At 37.3% G+C, this 25,599-nt stretch overlaps 1 protein-coding gene across 10 annotated transcripts in view; it reads left to right on the top strand.

Moving 5' to 3' along the window:
- The window catches only part of LOC131682492 (tyrosine-protein phosphatase Lar), a 487,937-nt gene that overhangs the window by 365,008 nt on the left and 97,330 nt on the right, over positions 1–25,599 (top strand). For 8 of the 10 annotated variants that reach the window (XM_058963998.1, XM_058964004.1, XM_058963997.1 and 5 more), the window contains 6 exons: positions 6,647–7,033; positions 7,096–7,229; positions 7,388–7,538; positions 13,817–13,840; positions 24,370–24,470; positions 24,694–24,886. In XM_058963998.1, the coding sequence (XP_058819981.1) occupies positions 6,647–7,033; positions 7,096–7,229; positions 7,388–7,538; positions 13,817–13,840; positions 24,370–24,470; positions 24,694–24,886 (990 nt within the window). The remainder of the gene's footprint in view (positions 1–6,646; positions 7,034–7,095; positions 7,230–7,387; positions 7,539–13,816; positions 13,841–24,369; positions 24,471–24,693; positions 24,887–25,599) is intronic. The other 2 variants (XM_058964003.1, XM_058964006.1) reach the window with 1 other exon arrangement.

Here is a 25,599-nt window from a genome sequence, read left to right as displayed (position 1 = left end):
GCTCAATTATTAAATTGGTGTTACTCCATCAGCTATGTTTGTGACTTCATTCGTCGAGTGCTTGTTGGTAGCTGTGTGAACATTAAAAAAATACATCGTACATTGTTGTCGTAAGAATTCCTTAAAATATAATTCGAATCAGGTGCATACGGCTATATTCGTACTACTACACATTGCACTATATATTGAGGATCTACGAGTCATGTTGCCATCTTTCCTAAAAATGTATTAAATAAGTTTTTTTTTCTTCTTCTGCATAATGAATATATTGACTCAATTGACATGTTTCTCGTGTTATTCGAAGATTGCTATATCATCTCATCATTTTCCTGCAGGGAAGGAAAAGGGATGCGAAAGAAAACGGTAGCGAGATGAAAAATGACAACACAGTACACTGACGACACAAAACAGTACAGTGCCTTAACTATCGAAAGAATAATTAACCCTACGGATAAAACCTATAGCTCTGTAACACACTGGCAGTGGAAAAGGATTCACATGAAAATCCCGGATTGTCGCATTGTGGCTTGCGAAAACTGATGGATATAAATTATTAGAAGATTCTCCAAAGGTTTCAGGGTAAGGGCAAGTTTTCTATGGATTTGGCAGGCCATGTGTACTAGTGACAAACACAGTGAAAGGTGGAATTTACAAGACTGAGAGCTTTTAAAAACGTCTGTTGCTGGCATTCGCAATTATCGTGGAATTGCCACGATTCATTTATTTGACCCCGTACAAGCCGTGGGTCTTTTGTATATTCACAAGTAGCAAAAATAAAAATAATAAACGATTAATACTAAAAATCTATCCGATCCCGAAGAAGTCTCTGTCATTGCTAGCAGCGCTCCCTCGCGGATGGTATTAGCTGTTGTCACTATTGCTTGAACCGCAGTCAAAAATTTGGAAACCGTTTGGGGCTCAGAGGATGATATTGAAATCACTACTGTGGACCCTACTGAAGTAGCAAACCAGATCGGGACGTATTTTCAAGAGCTATCATCCGACCAATCTCTACCGTCATCCTTTAGGAGGTGGAAAACCGGCATAGAAGCACACCCAACGAGCTTCGGACTCGACTGCAGTGCGCCGTACAATCAACCTTTTTCTGGAATGGAACTCGCCACTGCACTAAGCGCGATATGCTGGAAATTGGCTGGACCCGACGAATTGGGCTACCCAATGCTCAGACACCTCCCATCAAGGACGAAAAGAGCCTTACTAGAATGCTTGAACATAGTCTGGTGGAGACTTCCCAGAAGCTTGGCGCGAGGCGCTGATATTTCCCATTCCCAAAAAAAGTAGCGGAAGAAAGCAGCCCAGCGACATCAGACCTATAAACATGATTAGCTGTATAGCTAAAACGATGGAGAGACTAGCAAATCGGCGCCTTGTGACCTATCTGGAGAAGGGAAACAACCTCGACCTCCGGCAGTTTGCCTTCAGAAAAGGACTCGGCTCAGGTATCCATCTCGGTTCGTTTGTAGAGGTAGTCGGTCAGGTGCTCGAGGCAAACAAGCACACCGATATCGCGATCCTCGACCATGCAAAGGCCTACAATTCGGTCTGGCGAGAGGGTGTACTGCGGCAATCGCATCAGTGGGGAATAATAGGGAATATGTATGGAATTTCTCAGGAACAGAACCATCCGAGTGAGCATCAGGCGAAAAAAATCTGATACCTTCCCGGAAGCCAATGGGGTCCCGCAAGGATCCATGTTGGCAGTCACCCTTTTTCTTGTAAGCATGAATACTCTATTCGATGCTTTACCGAAATTATGCTGATGCTGCTTTTGATGCTTTTATATTCATATATGCTGATGATATCATTTTGGTGGCGATCGCAAAAACTAAATCTAGAACCAGGATAAAATTGCAGGCAGCTGTAGGCCGGTGGGCTGAAGCAACCGGCTTCAATATTGCCCCAGGAAAATGCGCTATTGCACACTGCTGCAACTCCCATCCGTGAAACTCGCCTGCGCAACGATGCCATTTCGCAAGGAAAATTCTCGGAATTAAAATAGACCGAAGAATGACGTTCACATCCCACTTCCAGCAATTAAAAAAGGATTGCGAGGAAAATGCAGGAAAAGACTAGTCCTCACCATAAGCTGCCGCCACACCAAGTGCAGCAGAAAAACGGCTCTAAATGTGAGTCGAGCCTTAATACGCTCATAAATATTCTATGGCCTTGAGCTCACCTGCAGGATCTGGGAGGGTCTGGCCACCACACTGGCGCCTGTTTACCATGGTGCGGTCAGATTCGCATCTAACCTGCTCCCTAGCAAATCTGCATGGAGGCAAGTACTTTACTATGTCTATGGGCGGTATCGGAATAGGGGTAAACGGTATCTGTGAAGGATTTGCTCTACGTCTGCCTCCAGAATGTTCGGTATTCTCCGCAGAAGCAGCCGCAATCGCCGTCGCCATACGCAGAAAATCCGAAGGTATACCAACGGTATTTTTCCGACTCCCTCTCGGTCATCCTGACACTCGAGACTGGAGAATCGAAGCATCCATACATCCAGGAAATCGAAGATACCTGTGATATTCTCACTACGATTTGCTGGGTTCCGGGCCATTGTGGAATCAAGGGCAACGAGAACGCAGACCATCTGGCCCTCTATCGGTCGGCGAGCGAGGTCAATGGTTACCCGAGAAGTCCCAGTAAATTATATCATTAAATCATTCAAGGAGAAAGCCTCCAACTACTTCATCGGCAACTGGAGGAACCTGCGAGGACACCCACAGAAAATCAAAGAATCTCTCCAAAAATGGAAGACAGGGATAACAGAATAGAGCAAAGGGTACTATCGCGACTCCGTATAGGGCACATCAGAATCACCCACGCCCTCACTATCTCTCGAGTAAATCCACCACTATGTTCCACATGCAACAGCAGGTTGACAGTCGAACATACACTCGTCAACTGCCCCGTCTACGAGAACCTTCGTCGACAACACGATGAATCATCATCCATAAAGGATATACTTAGAAATGATTCGTCACGAGAGGAGAAACTTTCTTAAAAAACGCCAACTTCTTCGCAGACATTTGAAGAGAAAGGAATACCATGATCGCCCCGGTAGTCGTCCATAACTGTAATACATAACATAGACTAAGAGGTTACATAGAATATAAGCACCCTTTGATAGGCGAACGACCACTACCATATAATACATAAAAATAATGTCACGGCACTAACCACCATTTCTCAGACGCACTGCTCCCCCTCTCTTCTCTTTCTATCTCTCTCTCTCTCTCTCTCTCTCTCTCTCTCTCTCTCTATCTATCTCTCTTCGTGTTCGTAGCAACCGTCACGACATACTTGCAATTTCTCTATCCATTACTAGTTGTGTCATAAGATTTTTCTTTAAAACCCGAAACATTTGTTGAAGCCCAAGCTAATTTGATGTGTACGATGTAATTGTGTAGGTCTCAGAAGACACAACAATTTTCCCTAAAAATAGACAAAACTAGTTTCCCTAAAAAAAGTTTTTGCCTTTTAGTATACAATGCATTATGAGAAAACTATGACTAATTAATGTTCAAACCATACTTTCCCCTGAAGTTCGAAATGTTGCACTATGGGAAGGTATGTAACCAAAAAATCAAAAACTACCTTAACTCCAATATAATTCAATTCTATTCTGTGCGTTCAAGAAATTCTTGTGAATCTCTGAAAAATATATGACTTCTGGGTAATATGGATGTTTGATGATAAAAACTTAAAAAAGGCGTTCCTAGAGTGTTTTTAAGCTTCTCGTATCTCTATTGAACTTTGAATTTGTGATGATATGATATGGTGACAGATCCGGCACAGTCTCCCAAAGACCCCTGAAATCTCGACACGGGATGCATTTATAATGTTTCTCCTAACTTACAGCGAATGTCAGCTGTAAACGCTTCAATTGAAGTTTCAATGGCAGTCAAAATGAGTAGTCTTTTCATGGTACAGTTTTGTATAGGACTAATATGAAATCAAATCTCCGGAACGAGAATTCCGAACGAAACAATTTGCGAGCTATTCGGATAACTGTAAAGAAACTGCATTGTAATCGACTGAATGCACGGCTTTTGAGCTATCGACAATAATAGAATCGTCAAAGCAAAGACACTGCACACTCCCTTCTATTTAATTCAGTTCAAATGAATACTTTAAAATATTTTTCTGTTTCATTCACGAATAGTATTCTCTATGTCGCTCTTTTTTTAAGGAGCTTGAAAGTGCATGCAATCTAATTTCAGTTTACTATTTCCAACTACGCTTTAAAATATTGGAACTAAAAATTCCATTCTGCAAAAAATTCTCTTTTTTAGAAACAATCAAATAACCTGATAACTAATTAAGGTCCATAAATAAAATAGAAATACCAGATAATCTTGAACGACACCGTAAAACGAAATGGTTAAAAAAGATTTCACAAAACATTTCAAAACTTTTTGAAACAATGGTGCTCAAATTCGTGCAGTTCGTTTCATTCATTTACTTTATTTAATTTTCATTCTATGTTCTCATTTTTTCTATTTTTCATTTCGTTTTGTTTAATTTATGCATTGTAAATATTTAAGTGTTTTAAATATTTGATCATTTCATTTTAATCATTTGTTTAATTCAACATTTATTTTATTCATTTTAGTTCATTTTATCTATTTTTTTCATTCTTTGGGTTCATTCTGATCAGTTTTTTCATATCGTACATTTCATTCCTATCATTAATTTAACTTATTTTATTTACTGCTTTCATTTTATGCCTTTTTAACCAGTTTATACATTTTATTATGTTTTTTCGTGTAAATAATCTAATTAATTTTTTCAGTCATTCATTTTATTCGTTTCATCCAAATTACTGATCTAGCACATAAACAATATCCTAATATTATTATTCTGTTAATTTTAGACCTTTTTTAAATATCGCTTAAAATGAAGATTTCAATCATCGAATTCTTTTTATATTGTTCTTTTTCTGTTTATTTATATTCTATTTCTTTTGTTCATTTTGGTCATTTGATTGGTTTTGTTAAATTTATCATTTTATTTATTTAATTCATTTTATTATTTAATAAAATTAATGTATCTTTTCGTTATATTGATTTTGTTCATTTCATTCATTTTGCTCATATTGTTCACTTTATTAATTTTTTATTCTATTCCTTTTATTTATTTATTTTATTCATTCTATTAATTTTACTCTTTTTGGTAACTATTTTTCCAGTTCACACATTTCATTCAATTTGTTCGTTTTACAAATTTTATTGATTCTGTTCAATCATTCCTTTTATTCATTTCATCCAATTCGTTTGTTTTAATCAATTTAATTCATTCTATTAACTTTATAACTTTTTGTTATTGTTTAATTTTTCACTAAAAAACTGAACTAATTTGTTTTATTTATTCCATTAATTTGGTTTATATTGATCATTCTACTCATTTTATGAATTTGGTAACCTTTCATCAATTTTTTGTGCTATTTTTAAATTGCATTTGGGTTATTGATTTTGTATAATTTATTGACTCCTGCAAAACTAGAAACTGCGTTCATCTCACCTCTAGTTAAGTGCGTACTTCGCATGAATTCTCCAAACTAATGAAAGCTCCAAAAGTGATATGTGTAAGAAATGAAATTTGGAAAGAGACGACGGTCTGTCTGAAATGAGACCAGCTGACTTAACCGGTAACGACTGTCGTCGTAATAGTTTGAATGTTCTAGGGTTCGCGCTAGTCGATTTTAACTGAACTGCATCTGGATTTCGGAGACATCACATGAAAATATTTCACTGGTACCTTATGCAAGGTGATTTTTTTTTTCAAATTCCAATGCAAATCTAAATATGGTGACTGACTTATGATACCACTTCCTGTACCATCAGAGCAGAGCCACAGCAGTACGTATCTACTGAACACTAAATACCCTAAAAGTTTATTTCATATCCGTGTTACCCTCAGCTCAAGTTTGCTACTTTCGCACATCCGTACACCTTCCTAATAGGTGCGGTAAAACACAGTTTTTTTTTTTGCTTAGGCGAAATCCATTATCCTCCGAACCAGCTGCACTTACCAAGAAAACAGGTGTAATTCTGTATGATGAACAAAGAAGCACCCACCCGAAAGATGACTACTCCAACAGTAGTATGACTTTAGAACCAGCTAACTTCCAAATGGGAAAAGCTTTTCGTGTGTGTTTTCTCGGAATGCTTTTTTTGCCTGCTGTTGCGCAAACAACGCCACCGAGCTCTAGCAGGCGGATAAACGTTTTTGTAGCAAACTTTTTCTATGCCAAACATACATTTGAAAAGTTCGCTTCCACATGCTTGTACTGTGCGAGTATTACCACAAGGATGCGCTAGAAGGATGAATATACGAGGTGGAAGGAATGGCAATAGAGTGTTCCGCATGCTTTTTCCACTTGGTTGTGCATCATCGTTACACCTCACGGCGCAGCGAATACATCAGGAACTAACTAAGTCATCCGGTTGTCGGAGCGAAAATTGCACAGCATTTTGCTTCTGCGGGATGATTTACAATGAAGCGGTAGAGTAATTAGACAACAATGTGGGAAGATTTAACTAGACTATTAGTTGTGACTCTTTTAATCAGTTATTTTTCCGAGAAACATTAATTCTTTTTTTTTATTTTCATCATCCTACAGGAAGTCTACAGATTGATAATAGTGAAGAGAGTGACATGGGTCGGTACGAGTGTGTTGCCGAAAACTCCGTTGGGACCGAGCATACTAAGCAGACGAGTTTGTACGTAAAAGTGCGACGTGTTCCGCCAACCTTTTCCCGGCCACCGGAACCGATATACGAGGTTATGTTGGGAGGTAACCTCACGCTGACCTGTGTAGCTGTTGGATCCCCGATGCCGTACGTCAAGTGGCGACAAGGAATTGACCACGACCTGACCCCGGAGAATGATGTACCCGTTGGGCGTAACATCCTGGAGCTGAGCGATATTAGACACAGTGCCAATTACACCTGTGTCGCGTCCTCAACTCTCGGTGTAATAGAGGCGACAACGCTGGTAAAGGTGCAATGTGAGTAATTTATTTGATGAGGGCTATGCTTAAATTAATAACGGCAAGCTGTCTGTTTATAGCACTACCGGCAGCACCCACTGACGTAACGATATCGGAGGTAACCGCAACCCAAGTTCGACTGGAGTGGTCGTACAAGGGTCCGGAGGATTTGCAGTACTATGTTATCCAGTATAAACCGAAGAATGCCAATCAGGTGGGTGTTTTACGGTGGAGGTCAAGATGTGGAACCAGTTTATCGTTCGCTTCCCAGTGGTACACAAGCCAGACGAGGGCGCGAAAAGATGAAATTAATCCTCAATAATTGACAGAATTATTAATGGCATTTTCCTTCGGTTTTCTTTTCATCTACAGGCGTTCAGTGAAATCAGTGGCATTATTACCATGTTCTACGTCGTACGGACGCTTAGTCCGTACACCGAGTATGAGTTTTATGTGATCGCTGTGAACAATATCGGTAGAGGGCCACCCTCGCTGCCAGCCACGTGTACCACCGGAGAGACAGGTATTCTTTATTGAATCCAGCACCCAATCACAGCCCCCCTTCCTCTATCTGTATCTTTCCTGGCAAATTACCACTCCGTCAGTGAAACTACACAAAGAATTTACCATCACCACCCCATCCCAGTTGTAGCATTCATTTCCGTTACAACATCAAACTCAGGGATATCAGTTCCCAGCCGTTTAATGCTACCACCGAAGCACCAAAATTGCAACAACACCCTCCATTAGCACACATCACAACCGTTCCGGGAACACTAAATATAAAACTAAAAGGACCACAATCACACATACACACACGTACACACATCGATGATCAACAGACAGGCACCACCGGAAATAAACAGAGCAACAGCGTAGCAGACCACGAAAGGCAGAAAAATAATGGCCCGTTAATCCCACCCCGGTTCCGGTCGCAAACGTCGATATAATTGATTTTATTACACGTGAAAAATCTATACGTCACTATATTTAGGCTCAGTGTATCGTCTTTTGTAGGGACGGATTGATTGGAGGAAAGCAAACAAATTTCGTTTAGCTTCAACACAAACTACAGTACAGTATGAGTCGTAAAAAGTGGGACAATCTAAATGACCTAAACGGCATGTTCGTATTTTTAATTAATGGAAAGATTTTGAATGAATTGTTTTGATTACTTTTTTTTAAATTGTTCACTATGATTTCAGTTGTCTTTTTCGTACAGAGAGAATTTTTTTAAATTCAACTTTTAAACCAAGATGTTTCAAATTTGGGTAGTTACTAGATCTCAATGATCTTTGGACTAGAATTTCATGTTCTTTTTTAGTCACGTTTGTGTCCTATTATGGCATGGTGCTCAATCACATTGAACAACAAAATCCCGATTTTTGTCAATGCAGGTTTCCATCGTACAATGTGATTTCCAAAAAAAAACTTCGATATAGGATCCGGTAGTATCAACTCAATAGGACACCCCGATATAAACATTATTACGGTGCTTTGCAAATTCTGCAAAGAATATTAAATATTCTGCAGTATGTACATGTCTATCGAACCAAAACACTTTCATATAAAAGGTTGGTTGATGGATACGCACTAGACTGCCCAGAAAAATGACGAATTTTTGAAAATTCAATCGGCCCATCCCTGAGTCGATGTTTAGCCCCAGTCAGGAGTATTTGCACCAAATTTGAAGCAAATCGGACAAGTATAGCTACCGGACCAACTTGCCTGAAGTTTGTGTGGGATTTTTCGACAATTTACATGGAGAAACCCCACGAGCTCGCATTTTCGTCGCTAGGTGGCACTGTTTGCATTGTATTATCATTGTAAGTAAAAATAAGAACGATAATTTAATTGCCTACAACTTTGTCGAAGACTGCTAGTTAATCCAACTTTGTTAAAAGAAGTTATTAAACTTTTAACGAAGTGATGTCTGAGTCAGTTTTGCATTAGGCCTAGCAATGCATGGTTGTGTATCAGTACGCGATTCCCACGAACTACACATTTTTGTGAAATAATGATTAGATTTAGCTCAACAGTATGTTCAAAAAAATTCTTGTTCATAATACGAGCTATGTTTTGGTTAGAAAATTTTGAATCCACCTGTGGCTGCATAGAGGGCGCCAACGCTAACGTTTCACTGCTAGGTTCCATGCATAACTGATTCAGACATCTTTTCGTTAAACGTTTAATAACTTCTTTAACAAGGCCGGATTGACTAGCAGTCTTCGACAAAGTTGTAGACAATTAAATTATTTTTACTTATTTTCACTTACGATGCATACAGTGCCACTTACCGGAGAAAATTTGAGCTAGTGGATTTTCTCCATGTAAATTCTCGAAAAATTCCATACAAATTTCAGTTACATTGGTCCGGTAGCTAGACTTGTCCGGATTGTTTAAAATTTGGAGCAAGTACTCCTCAGCACTCCCTGAATCGACTTGGAGCTGGACCGATAGGTGCCATTTTTTCTTGTCACTGTAATACACACATTAGGATAGAAGTTACCAGACGTCTGTCACTTGTATTCCACTGTGCAACAATGGTTTCCTTCTTCAGGCTCTATCGACCGAATAAAGGGTGTCCGACATCAAATTGTGTGACGGAAACAAACGCTTTCAGACAATAAAATGTAACCCTTGGTAAGCTTTTGGCATATTTATTTCATTCAACTTCAATACCATAACCGTACGCTCACACCTTACGCATAACTCCACTCATTAGGGTCTGTACAACATCTGGCTACAGCAAAGGGTTATGTCCTTGGGTACTAAAGTGACCTGTTCGCTTCGTACTACTCCAACAATTGGATAGTGGCACGAAGCTAGACCCGGTCGGAAGATCGTAGGGGCCTCGTGTTGCTTCAACAGAAGAAGCAGACGCTTCTGTAGTCACTCATTGAGGTAGATCTGCCCGTTTACAGTCCCGGTAGTCACGAACGGCGCACTCCGTTTGAAACATGAGCAGATCGCTTGCCTCATCATGTATTTATTGGATAACTTTGAAAGTTTTTTGCTTCCTTACTTATTCTGGAACATCAAACTTGTTGTGGGCGGTGAAGAACAGTAGCCTCGAAAGCTGTCGGAAGTCCGAGCCACGTCTCATCATCCATGATGAGACAATACGGCTTCGTCAGCATCTGGCTGTACAGTTTCCAGGCCCGTGATTTTCCTACCGTATTTTGACGTTCGTCACGATTTGGAGCCTTTTGCACTTTGTACGTATGCAGTCCCTCCCGGTCCTTAGCTCTCTGAACGAACGATTTGGACAACTTCAACTTTTTGGCAATATTCCTGACCGAAGCATTGGATTCTGCTACACTACACGCTTGTGATCCTGATCACTAATAAAACATCCATTCTGATCGCATTTTTCATTCCGTTTGATGCTCAGAGTTCGGTAGTGACGCTTAATCACACGACTCACCGTTGACTGCACGATTCCGAGTTGTTTTCCTATGTCCCGATGAGAGAGTTGAGGATTTTCCAGGTGCTTGCGCAAAATTAAATCGCTACGTTGCTTTTCGGGTGATTGTATTATTCCAATATTCTTTAAACTGATCGCGATAAACATACACTCTAAACAACTTCTACCCAAATTTTCAAGAGAAAATACCCAATGAGTTATTTTGTACAGCGTTTTTTCCGTGATGCAATTTGATGTGGGCACCCTTTAGGCGGACAGTGCAAGGTTATGTCCTTTATTGTTCTCATGGTGGTAAATTTTTCCACCACAAGAAAAAAATGGAATTCGAAAAGTTAAAAATTCAATGAATAATAGGAATAACCTTAATTATTAAAACCTTTGATATATTTCATCATTGTTGTGACTTCTACTCGGAATGAACTTTCTTTTTGTTTAAGTGAATACAAATTTTAAATAACTTATATTCTTACCACAAAAACAAATAGTTAGCAAATTGTTTAACAATGCAAAATAAGTTGCAAATTTTGCAAACAGTGTAAATGTAGATTTGATAGAAAAATCGTAGTACGTTTGTATAAGCGATTAGCCTGCGAATAGCAAGCCGAAACCTTGATACTACACTCCGTTGCCGAACTTGATCTTATATTTCGACCGACTTCGCTACCGAGTGTTAGTGCACAAAGCAATTCCAGGGCTAGTGCTACCCGTGTCCTGCTGACACTAAGGGCCGTGATTATCACGCCATGCAAAATATTCGCATTCGTTTTCGTCGAAAAAAAAGTTCTTTTTGGAAGTAAATTCAAAAAATTTGTTCGTACCGCACTGGTCAGAAATTGTTCGCGACCATATCAGTCAGGCTGATCGGAAATAAAATCCGTTTTCCCGCCCTAACTTTGGGACGCCCATTAGTTTCACCCCGACATGTTCTATTTATTACTATTAGGTAGGATCGTAGCAAGATGAGCATCGTCTGGGGCAAAGGCGATGATTTTCGCTTTTAGCCATTAAATATTACTCATTTCCAGGCCCAATTATTCAATGTTGCTGCCATTTATCTTCATTAATTGCCAATGGCAACCGACGTATACTGGTAGCGGACCCAGTTACCCATCAACCACAAGGTGTAGCACTCATACGTCATATACAACAGCTGTCAACAGGCCGGCCGTTCTCGAAGATTGCCAGCCTGAAAGGCGTTAAATTGCCCAGCGTGTTTGGGTGAAACGAATCGGAACGGAAGGAACCCATGCTGGGCCATTGTGTGGAGAGTCATTGGGAAAAAATAATAATGAAACTAATTGGAATTCATTCCGGATGCATGGAGCTGATGTCTGCCGGAGGTATTGTCGAATAAATGCGAGCGACATTTCAACTAACAATCGCCACTGAACATGAGCACGGGGTCCCTTCCCAACGCGATTTTTTTTATCGCTATGCCATTACGCGATTCTCGAAATTACGCACCCCAAGAGTAATGATTGGCGCCAGCAAATGAATTCATTGAAAAACTGAGGTTATTTTGGGGTATGCATGGCCATAGAATATTTCAAGTAAATGAGATTCAAATGTTCTGATTGAACGTGTCGCTTGTATCAAACAGTTAGGCAATCATGCTGGAGGCACTCAAGATACTCGTACTAGGTGATAACAACGCTACATCGAATCATAAACTATTTCGAATCCAATTCTCGGATAGAATTAAATTGATGCTCATCATAGACTTTTTGTTTTAAAATTGGACATTTGAACCCTCATCACAAACAAGACGTAAGGGAACATTTTATTTGTCGTCGCTAGATATGAGTTCAATGGGAACAGGTATTCACTTCAAGCGTTTAAATTGTGTAAGACCTAATGGCATATTTAATGTATGATTTGAAGCATAGCGCTAGAATGTTGTTAAAAATGGAGGATTTTGGGAACAAACTATTTCAAACCACCAATCTCCGTTATTTTTAAGGAATTTTTCATTCAAATACTAAGGTTATTTGTTGTTGTAAAAAAGGGGAATTGTATTTTGTTCTCAAGGTGATCTAGTTCCCGTTTATATTGTGACAAATGCTAAAGTAAGCTCAATTATCAAGTTTTTACTATTAAATAGTGGTCCAGAATGCAAATTTTGCGGGAATTGTGAGCCCCTTATTTTGGTGAAAAAATACTAAGGGTGGTTCTAATTTTACCTAGATAAATCAATTAAATTTTTAATCATTCTTGATAAAACCATATGACCTGCAGTGAAGTTTTAGGACGCCAAATTTTAGAAAAGTTTGCTGAAGAAATGCAATCTCTGTCTATCATACGTTTCATTTCACAAGAAATTTAAAATCATGGCTCAGGGTATTTCTTATTCCAATCGAGCATGAGACTTGTCCAAAGCACTCAATCAAACGATGATCATTGGCACGTCTCGTGCTCGATTCGAATGACACTGACAGAGACAAATCTTTATACCAGAGGGAGCCAGCGTCTCCAAAATTTCTCATTAACACCCACTTTTCAATAGGCGCAAATTTAGTTTAGTTCGCCCGTGCTTTAAAAATACCTACATAAGCATGTTGTCTGCTACCTGAGTGATGTGATGTGAACGCATCACATTCATCCGGAACCGGAATGCCACTTGAAAAAAGGTTTTAAGTATGATACGGAAATACACATGCAGACGTTCTCCGAAGTCATCGAACTGGTATTTAAAAATATATCTCTGTGAAGTTTGCTCCTCTGTTGTTCTGCCCTTTCACAACTATCATTGTGTATAAACCAAAACAGTAATTCCAGTCACTGGATAACGTATAAATCAACCGTATTTATTATTTCGAACAATCTGCACACTCCACCTTCTCCAACATTATCCATACTTCCGATCCCCGTCAAAGTCAACATACAATACTTAGATAATTTTCAATTCCTTTTTACTATGCGCCATCACATCATCAAATCTGACAAATCCAACTTGTCCATCGTCGAATAATCCCGAAATAACAAACCAAAAAAAATGCGTCTTTGAAAATCTATCACACACATACCGAAATATTTTTGCTTTGGATTTTGCCATTCAACGCGTCTTCGCCGTAAATGTAAGTGACTGTTTTTGCGAGTATTTTTGAGCTCAAATATCACCCGTAGCCTGACATTTTCTGTTCGTAGCCGCAGTAAAGCATTAGTGCGTAGAGTGTAGTACTGATCCTGGTTTTGCATTTTGATAGACAAATTATCAGTTCTATTCAACCAAAAGTTGCCGTTTTGAAAGTAAACTTTTTATAACCTCCCCAACCAAATAAAACCCCACCCTGTTTAACATTTTTGAAAACAATCTGTATCTCTCCATCTCTTCCCATCTCAAACGCCAACGATCGTACGTGTCTAATTCTGAGCAGGTGATTCTGCTTATGGAGGTTCCAGTAAGTAACTTTTTGCGTATATTTTTCAACCTATTAGCTACCGATTTTTAGACGATATTTTGAGCAAACAATTTCCGTTCAATTTTCTACCGCCACAAAAATCCCGCAAAAAATACTGCAACAACTGCCATCCCCCCTAGCAACCGTTACTATTGTTATTGGATATTTTTCTCCAATTTTTATGTCAGTTTCTTTATCAGTTTGCCCGTTCAATTTACATTTCCATTTTCAGGAAAAAAACAGTGCAAAGTTTTCACGTGAAAACGACGCTGTCTTCGGATGCAACTTTCGTTTCCATCGTTTTTTTTTATGTGTAGATCTTTTTCGCTCCAGATTTTTTGCTTCATCGTAGCCGTACCATCGCCATATAGTTCTCACTGAATCTTTCACTGCACTGCAAATATTCAATTTCCCAAAGGAAGAAAACTTTTGTTTTAGTCTTATGGTGATGTTTGCATCATTTCCATACCCAACCTACGTTCTCCCACTGCCCTCAAATCCAATAAGATGTTTATTTTATTTCACTGTTTCGTCGTGTTCCATTCCAACCGGAACATTGCATTGCCACCCCGAAAGGTGCCATCGAAACTTTTCGTCCGATTCGCCGCTGCCCTGTTTGCCGGACCAAAAAATTCCGAATGAATGTTGCAGAGAGTTGGTCCCGGGTTCAGTTTCGGATCGTCGAAGTGGTTCCATTCTGTGGTACTTTTCGTCGGCTGGTTATTGCTTGGAAAAGCAATTCAAAAAGTTTACATTTATTTCTCCGTCGTAAAGTGTTCGTCCGGCAGGGAAGCACTGTCAAATGGACGGTGGTCGCTGTCTGTATTTTTAACGTACCTATATTCAAAAGAGCGGTGTCCTAAAATGCAGTTTTATGTTTAATCACATGTTTTCATAGCATTTGGTGTTCAGTGACTGAATAGAATGTAGCTCGGAACGAAATCACAATAATTAGGATCGGATAGAGACGGTACAGTTTCTTTTGAAACCTGCAAATTTCCCAGCTCATGCAAAACACTTTCAGAGTAAATCGTTATGTCTAACACCTTCTCTCTCCCACACCTCGCAAAAGTTAGACGGTTTCCTACATCCAGAATAAGGTGATTTGTACTACTTATGTGCTCCCTCAAATGGTGTGATGAGCATTTGTATCACTGCCGATAATGAGAGGAAGCCCATTTATGCTGCAATATGATACAGCGCATTTGAAATCTACCGAAGCAGATGACTCGTTATGCGGTACATATACTTAACAATATATATGGTATAGTATATCAAAACCAAGGAATATAATCATATGTTTTCTTGGTTTTAATATTTTTTTCTATACAAAAATCCAGTTAATAAATTTTCTATTACGATTAGAGCTATATTAACCTGTTAAAACATGTTAAGATATGTCTAAGGAACAACCTTTGATGATATGTGGGCATGTAGGGCCTATTAAATCAGAGTGTAAGTGATCTTACTATGAAAACATAGCAAAACACGATTTTTTATTGGAGACACCTCTAAATCATGTCCAAATTAAGCCATTTTTGGCAAAAGTTTGTAAATTCACAGCTAGACCAAAAATCTGAGCTGACCCATGTATACTTCAAAACTTTTTTAAAATGTGGAGAGGTCTAATATATACTTTTTGTCTATGTTACCAATAGTCAAAACAACTGTGACTGCACAGATATCGCGAGTTGTTAGCTCCGATATGAGACACGCGTCAATAGCCTTATTTGCAAGAATGCAAGCACGAGGCATTTCACATGAGTTAGTCATGCCTGTCATGCAGATACCCCATGGCAGTTAAGCCAGTGTTAAGTAACTTTCCAATATAGAAGTTTCCTTTATGGATGTAGTGTTCTTGAACCAATGCTGTGGAAGTTTTACCTTCCTGATTAAGTCGAGATAGATTCATAGTTGCTGTACCTTTATGCTGGAGATTGATTTGTGCTATTCTAACCATTGTTGATTAAAAAACTGTACATTTAATTTCTAACATATATTACACAAAAAACTGGAGGACATCAAGCAAGTTGCGATGTAAACGCATGTAGCAAGCCATATCAGGTTTAAATGGGACACGATCTTTTGATTCCCACGATTTGCGAAGATCATAATGGTCCACTGTGTTAGAGAATCGCATAACACAGTAAGGGTAAAACCCAAAATGCTCCGTGCGCATATTTTAGACCCTCCAGCCATCAAGTCCTCGACACGCAACTACACCTTGACGTGCAGTCGCCTTCTACGAGCAGGAACCCAGTGGATCAATTCTTGGTCGGATGCCACACGGCCTCTGGGCAGGTTCCTTTGTAAACATCGCAATTTGATAATCGAAACCTAGCAAAACTTCAACATCGTAGTCTCAGCTAACCCCCAACCAACAAAATCCGCCAAAATAATGCTGGTCATCGGTTAAAAAATTCGGTGGGTAGAACGTAATTCAGCATATTGGAGAGTGCGCCTGGCTCTTCCCAGGTTCCGTTCGCCATTGAGAATATTTTAAACCCCTTAATAATTTCAACCATAGCACGGGTCGCATGACACTATGGAATTGGGGTTTTCTGTTTGGTGGGTTTTTACTACCGCAACAGACAGTCCGTAATGTAATTCTTAGCCGTTACCGTTAAACACGGCTTATCTAGGCTGTTCGGAGAAAGAAGCATTGATATTGAAGGGCAGCTTCCGAACAACCGAATTACCGGTTATCAATTTACGGTAAGCATCAGCGAAAGCATAATTCGAAAATCCGAACTGGTAAAATTCTCTTGGCAAATCTTGGACGACTTTATTCCATAGAAGTGGTGATAGCATGACACCTTGAGGGTATCCAAAGGCACTTCTGCAGTTTTCTTTGTCCTGGCGATAAAAACAAATATCGCTTGCTAAGTATTGCATATCCCGTACTGCTTCCAAAATTGATTTGAAAGACTTGTTATCAAAAGCACCTTCCATATCAATGGAAACTCCTAAGCTGGATTGCTTTGGCGAAAAATCTGTTACAATATTACACCTAAATCTGGGCCGTAATATCTTTACGGCAATAAGAAAAATAGGTACTAAAAGGGTATTAAGTAAAAAATCAATAAACGACAATATCAACACTTTCAACTCTTTGTGTGTCACACTCATGTGGAATATGAGATCTTTCACGTTTCATCAATTCTTACACATAATATTACTTCGGATCTTCTAAAAGTTTACAGTATTTGGCTTATGAGTGTATTTCACATCATGCAAAGCGAATAACTACTTTGAAAAGAACGAAGTCAGACTGATCAGTCTAACACTACGTCTATAAGTAACACGACACTTTTGTAATAAATTTAATAATTTGTTCCTGTAGCCAATACTACATGTGAGACTTTATTTGAAATATGTACTTTTTGGAGTAGAACAGGTAAGATTCCATCTATCCCCGGTGTCTTATTCAGAATAATAACGAATAATGAGCACCTCGTTGGGAATAAATCAGTTTGCCAATTCTTGCGGAATTATGTCGGAGCAGAGAGTTACATTTAGCACCTTTTCTCTCATCCCACGCAGATTAGTGATGGGCATTTTGCAAAGTGAAATCGATTTTATTACATCGATATTTTTAATTTAAAAAAATTGATGTTGTCAAACATCAGGAAAGACCGGATGAAAAAAATCGATTTTTCGTGGGGAAAAATCGCATCGACATCGCCCATTACTAGCGCAGATGTTGAGCGATTTACCACATTGTACTGATTTGGTCTACTTAAGTTTTTCATCAACTCAAAGCCTCTCAGATTGATACCGAAGCTGGCCCGAATAGTGTGATGCCGATCATGAGGGGAAGCCTATTGCGGATACAGTATGACACAACCCTTTTAAAATCATCCAAATATTACCTTTCTATGTTGTTCTCAGTCACATTTTTTGTAACAACAAATGGCGCGAGTTGTGATATAAGACAGCTTAGACTCTCGCAAATTATTTCTTTTTGTAAACTAGTGTAATCGCATATAGCGGACCATAGAAGATTGGTTTGGCACATTACTATCTTTGAATCCTACAATTTGCGAAAAAAAAACAATAGACCACTGCGCATATAAAAATTGTTTGACACAGCAAAGGCAAGGTCCATGATACTCCGCCCATGACTGGCGTAGCTTAGTCCCAGTAGCCAGTCAGCCCTCGCTACGGAGGTATTCCGTGACATCGGGACTCTTGTGCTCTGTTGCTTCTCACAGAATGGAAGCAGGGACCCGTGGATGAATTCTGATTGAACTGTCGGATCTAAAAAGCCGGTGAAGAGATTGTTATCAACCTCATATTGGGTCGAAGCCGATCAATTAGTAAGTGGTGGTAACGTATATATATTTTAGTGGATATAATAGTCACTATGATCAAAACAAATTGGAGTGTTACGGAAACAGTATATATTACCCAGAAAGTATCGAATGGTTTGAATTAATCAAATTCACAAAAAACAACCTATGTGGGCTCAATTCATTATCGTTCGAGTGATGATTCCTTCCACAACTGCAGCTGCCAAGCCAAATCATTAACAAACCCAGAACATTTCTCTCGTGTTCAGCAAGGTACAATTATTGACAAAGAATTCGTCCAAAATTCATATTCACCAATGCTTTATCGGAAATATATATTTATATATATATATATATATATATATATATATATATATATATATATATATATATATATATATATATATATATATATATATATATATATATATATATATATATATATATATATATATATATATATATATATATATATATATATATATATATATATATATATATATATATATATATATATATATATATATATATATATATATATATATATATATATATATATATAAAAATCAATGTGTGTTTGTATGTATGTCCGCTAACTACTTCTAAACTACAAGTTCGATCTTGATGAAATTTGGCATACGTTTTCTTTCCCCCAAGAAGATGTTCATGGTATGTTTATTTGGGGGGGAGGGTACACTTAGTTTTAGGGGGGGGGGGTTGTTTTTTAGCCAAAGAATTATTTATATCTCCATATTTATTAGTATTTGACATATGTATTTCTCCCACTGAGCCGATGGATGATGGGAGTGGACCAAGAAAGGGGGGGGAGGGTTCTGAAGTAATTCTTATCTATTCATTCAATGTGATTATTAGCGATGAATTCAATTTTAACATAAGTATTCCTTCCACTAAGGAGATGGTCACGGGGTGGTTTTTGTGAACAATGGGAAGGGTGAGAAGTACCTAATCCGAGGAAAGGGAGAGGGGGGGGTGTACTGAAGAACTTTTTTAGCTATATATATTATATATGATTTGGCACCAAAACGGTGGACATGATTGTTGGTTTCGGAATCTGAAGGAGAGGGAGGGTTTCTGATGCAATATCTATCAATTACTTCAAAAATCTAAAATTTTGTTGCATGTATGCTTACCAGCACATAAATGAAATGGCAAGAATTTATTTGATAGAGATCTATTACGCGAATGACAATATAATACTGATGAATTGCATGAATTTGTCGAAAATTAAATTGAAAATTGCACCTGCGATCGCTTCATCTGAAGTTAAATCAACATTGCTGGATTATGGACGAACAGCTCTGCCCTAAAACAGCCACTAAATCCTGCGCTTGCGGAAAACGTTACTTACAATATCAATCAAAATTCGGATGTAAGCAAAATGCTGAAAGAATGCAACACTGTTATATAGGACGAATTCACGATGACCCATAAAAGGAACTAATCGAATATTTGGTAGCGTGGTCCGCGATCTTCGTCAAATTTTATCCGTTAGTCGACACCTACTGATGAAATCAGTTCTTGCTTAAGGGGGTAGGATTATTGTTGAAAAAATATCGTGCTTAAAAAAATGGCGATACCGAGAGTGTTAGTCTATTCAGACAATAATGCAACATTTAAGCTATATTTTCCTTAATGTTCACCGCAAAATATTGAAAATCTTCTGGAGACACCACGAATAAATGCGATGTACAGAATAACTTTAAATCTACTGAACCAAATTGTTTGAAATTTTGCACAGTTCTCCTTCATATCATAACATCATTAAAGATCATAACTTTGTTCACAAAAATAAGTTTCATGATATTTTTTTAGCGAAAATTGCATATTTAGCTGCAGAATGCTATAAAAAATTCAAATATTAGGAAAAAAATAAAAGCTTCGATCAATACCTGAAGATATGTAGAAGAACTGTACAAACCTTGAAAACGATTGGTTCAATATATCTTGGTTTATGATTTACACCATAAAGCAAGTTTTAAACGAGATACCTCCAGAGATTTTCTGTCACTGGCTCAATTTTTAGTATACTGCTATGATATTTGAAGAAATACTGTTCAATTGTGCAGTAAATATATGAAAAGTGAATGAATATACTAACACTCTCTGTATCGCCAAAATATTTTTTTAAATGCACCATTTTTTATAAATTAACTTTACCCACGTCCACCAACACTCCGTTATGTCTTCGTATCATTGGAAATATGTTTCGAAAACAGAACTTTTCACTATATGTGCATACTTTTATTGAATGATTCTTATAGTCACCTTCGCAGGTTAATTCGCCAAAAAAGTTAGATATATGGGTTGGGAAAATGTTAATCGATGCAACAATAACTTGCACCACATTTTCACATGATTTTGTAACATAATACAATCTGTTGAAGAATTAATCGATTGCGTAAATTGACGCATATAAATCTATGGATTATCGTATTGAATTATTTAATTCAGTCGATCCACCATGCTTTCCGGAGTATTGGTTTTATACGTTACCAACCCAGCAGTCTCCGTCAGACGAAGGTTTTTATATTTAATCGAAAAAATAAAGTTCTTTCTACGAATTTTTGCGATTAAGGAAGTTGCTTAAGGTGTAAATTGATAAAAAATATTCAAAAATTGACAATAACTTTGTTGTTTCGAGAGCTACAGATTCATCGTTGTTATAAAAATGTGTATTTTATCGCTTTTAACAACTTTGTAGAAGACACTTTTAATAATAAAAAGTAATCGTAAAAAGTTATATTCGAAAACTGTTTTGAAGGGGTCTATCCCAAGCAAACCTACATATCTCGCTACTGTTACTATATAGAGCTTTAGTATCTTCAGTAAAGATTTTCACAATAATATTTTCTAGAACTTTACTGAAGACAGTGAGCTTCTAGCTAAATTATTTGGGGAAATAAATTTTCTATCTCACTTTTAGGGGATTAATCACTCAATTTATTATATCAAAACATGCATCTATTTATATCCAGAAAATTCTTCGAAAAAATCCATTCTCCAAAACCAATGGATCAGGAGTTATTAAATTTTGATCGTGAAAACGTCGTTTTGCAACACTGTGCACCGCATGTGTTGCAATTGAAACTTTGTGTGCCTATTATATTACTTACTGCGCAACATCGACACACCACAACTGTGCTTTGGTTGAAAAATTTCATTTAAGCGACCATTGTAGCTAGAAAATATAAAGGAGCAGATGTACGTCGAATTCGAATGATATCAAGGGATTTCAAACGATTGTGTGTAAAACAGAGCAATTAATTTAATTGTGCTCCAGGTGGTCAAACTAAGAACATTGTCTATCCGCGAGCAAAAATATTTGGTATTTTTAGTATTTTTAAAATATTTCGTTTAGTCCTGATGGGTGTAGCGAAGCGCACCGGGTTACAGCTAGTATATATATATATATATATATATATATATATATATATATATATATATATATATATATATATATATATATATATATATATATATATATATATATATATATATATATATATATATATATATATATATATATATATATATATATATATATATATATATATATATATATATATATATATATATATATATATATATATATATATATATATATATATATATATATATATATATATATATATATATATATATATATATATATATATATATATATATATATATATATATATATATATATATATATATATATATATATATATATATATATATATATATATATATATATATATATATATATATATATATATATATATATATATATATATATATATATATATATATATATATATATATATATATATATATATATATATATATATATATATATATATATATATATTATATTTTCAATTGAATACGTTAACAGTCCCCACATGTATACGAAATGTATAGCATATCGTAGAAACAATTCAGAGTAGACAATTTCTATCTATTCTGTAGTAATCTCTCAAATGTTACGAAGATCAGTTAACTACTGAGAGTTTTTGCTCAAAATGTAAACAAAAGTCGCACTCATACATAATGTCATAAGTGATGACGAAATTTCTATGACGCGTCGTAATTGTACATGGGAAATTTCCTATACAAATAAAGCTACAATTTTTAGCTTTTATTTGTATCTTCGGATTATTTTTTTTTAGAAACAATCGGTGAGATGCATTTTAAAGGAAATGGGTCAAGGAATTTAAAAAAAAAATGAAATTTTTGTTAACAATATTGCGAATCATGCAATTTCTCCCATTCTCGCAATAAGGGAGCCCGGGGCTAGTTGGCGGTTGGGGTCAGTGTTGTCATAATCATAATCAAAAAATTAAAAATCAATGATCACCGTCGAAAAAAATCATCGATGATAATCGTTTTCATTATTACCACCTGACATCACAAACCTTATAACTTGATATACCGAGAGTGATGTTGATCTAGTATTCTCGTTTTCAATTTTATATGCTCGTTGTCACCCATTACTGTTCACGCAACGGTAACCAAAATAAAATCATCACGTGTTTGCTACACATTTGAGTAGAAGAAAATTTATTAAAAAATTGTGAACAATTTTTCTCAGCGTTGTAGGCTCTATTAGTAGAACACAAGCTAATGGCATTTTCGTTTTTGACAATGCATTACACTGGTGTAGTCGGTTTTACACTCACACAAACTCCCGAAACCGTGTGAAGTTTCCGGGTTTCTAGTGTTTTGGCGGCTTAGGTGATCATTATGTAAGCCCAACAGGTCAACTAAAATCCTCAAACATGTTTAATAGTATTGGGACATGTACTATATGTACTATAACGTTAAATTAATATTTTGGTTCGCTGCAGCTACTGCAAAATGGCGGACGAAACTGATATAGCAGTTTATGCGCATAATAAAATAATCAATATCACACATCATTGATAATTGGTGAGATTAATTTTCTCTTTAGATGATTTTATGAGTACGTGTGAAAGAAAAACTTATCACGATGATGAGATCGAAGAAGGCGTAATTGATTTCACATTTCCATTATATTGCGAAACTCATCCGTGATTTTGCTGATAATAAATATCGCGTAAGAGAATCAGTAGTAATTTTATGCGTTAGCGATTTTTGATAATTTCCCAACACTGGCTTGGGGTAAGCTGGCGGAATCCCTTTTTCTTCGTTTCTATTATTTAAAAAAATGCCGTTGGGGTTAGTTGGCGGCGCTGCACGCGGAGCAAGTTGGCGGAACTATTTACGGTGCAAAAATAGTCTTCAAATGTTTTTATTTATGGAATTCACTCCAAAGTAAGAAAATCTTTTTCTTGTGTATCTCGTCAATGCAGGGGACATTTACTTCGGTCAATCGCCTGAAAATTTTTGAAGATTTGCTTTGGAATAGGAAGTACGCGTTAAAGTCAAAATGCCGGGGTATTAAGACTGAAATATAATAGCAAATGTCGGGTAATATACAATTTTAATGAGAAGACACTGAGCACGTTCCAAAAGGACACCTAAACTAATTGAATCTCCATTTGATTGCTTATTTTTGGTGTAACATAGATACCTCCAACTTACCCGGGGTCGGGGTAAGTAGGCAGGTTTTTCGCGGAACATATTTTTGTCTCCAAAAATGAAGATAATGCATCAAATATTTGAGTAAAATTCAGATATGTTGCCAACAGTCTCTCCTTCCATGCTATGTGCTCTATTTTGCAAGATCTACCTACATTAAAATAGTAGAAAATGAAAGTTTAAAGCACCGCCAACTACCATGGTCTCACCTCCATGTATTTTTCTTTTAAAAAATTTTTAGTAGAGAAAAATTATCTGGACTATCGAAACAAAACCATGTCTTCTATTTTTAGTTATGCTTCCACTACTCTATTTAAGTCAGTCGATTAAATTGAGTGCAGAAAAGTATGCTTCTATTGTTATACTTTCCCTTATCTTTATAATTTCTTCACCTGGCCCTTGCCACGCAAAACCGTTCACCTTATTGTAAATAAAATCGCATTCCCCGAGACCGCCTTCCTAGCAGCCAAAGCACTAAAGTTGCACTGTTTACAGCATCGTTGCGCATACGTCTATTTTATTCCCAACAGTACCTACAAGGAAACGATTTCCTTTGACTATTATTTTTTGTTTTGTTCCGCTCCACCACCACCACCATCTGCTCCGATTTGCCCAATACTAAACAGTTCTCTTCGTTTCGTTTCGTTTCTTATTTTCAATTTTTTCTTTTAGAAATGGAAAGTGCACCGAGGAACATTCAAGTGCGCCCGTTAAGTTCATCGACAATGGTTATCACTTGGGAGCCACCTGAGACGCCTAATGGACAAGTGACTGTAAGTTTTCGCTCTACCGGAAGTGCCCCCACCCAACGAAATAAGTATGCTTTGCTGACAACGACATAGTATACAGAAACATCGTTAAATATGTATTCCGTTTTCGGTACTGCATACACAGGATGAAGAAGAAAAGAAAACATTTTTCCGGCAACGGACATGCGACCGCACTGTAGGAAACATTGGTAATTCTGAAACTTTTCCTTCTATCCACTTGACACAGGGCTACAAAGTGTACTACACGACCAATCCCGGCCAGCCGGAAGCTTCCTGGGACTCACAGATGGTGGACAACAGCGAGTTGACAACCATCTCGGAGCTGACGCCGCACGCAATCTACACAATCCGGGTTCAGGCGTTCACTTCGATGGGAGCCGGTCCAATGTCCAACCCGGTGCAGGTCAAAACACAGCAAGGTAATTATTTGATGTGATTGTTCCCTCACTTCCCCGCATCGCTGTTTACCGTTCGCCGCTCCAGCTGTTCGCCTGATGGAATCCTTTTGTGCTGGGACAAATGATTACAAAACAAATGTGGTCGACCGGCTGGCTGGCTACTTACTTATTCAAATAAGCACTAATAGGGTGTTAATTTTGGCCAGGTTTACCACACTTGGTGTTCCCACGGAAACAATGGTTGCCAGGAGCATAAAAGTTTCAGGGAAAATAAACTTGCCATTTAACACTAGCAGCATTGTTGGTCCGGTGTGGTTAGGAGGCTTTTGTTATTCTGGAGTGGTTTGTCAAGCCACTTTAGCATTTTTTGATGGTGAATATGTATAAAAATATATGTGGGGGATCTTTATACTAGTTTAGCGTAGGATATATTAATTTCTAAAAAAAAAACGATTTTAATCCACCGTACAGAGTGATGAGATATTTCTTATAACTCGTATCACTCTCTTTGGATATTATATTGATTAAGAACATTTACAACAACTTGATGCTTCGCAATGGTTTTGATAACACAAACTACATGGGATAGTGGCAGGACTCAGAGAATCACTCAAATTGGCATAGGACAACAAAGTGGGATAATAGCCTATAAAATAGACATACAAACGAATTATTACTAATACTCTGTTAATAACATATCTAAATTCTTCAATCAATGCATTGTGCGTTGCGTT

Source organism: Topomyia yanbarensis, chromosome 2 (assembly GCF_030247195.1).
Source record: "Topomyia yanbarensis strain Yona2022 chromosome 2, ASM3024719v1, whole genome shotgun sequence".
In the NCBI taxonomy this organism is placed as follows: domain Eukaryota; kingdom Metazoa; phylum Arthropoda; class Insecta; order Diptera; family Culicidae; genus Topomyia; species Topomyia yanbarensis.
Note: the sequence above shows the minus strand (reverse complement) of the source record. Positions and strands in the feature narration are given on the sequence as shown.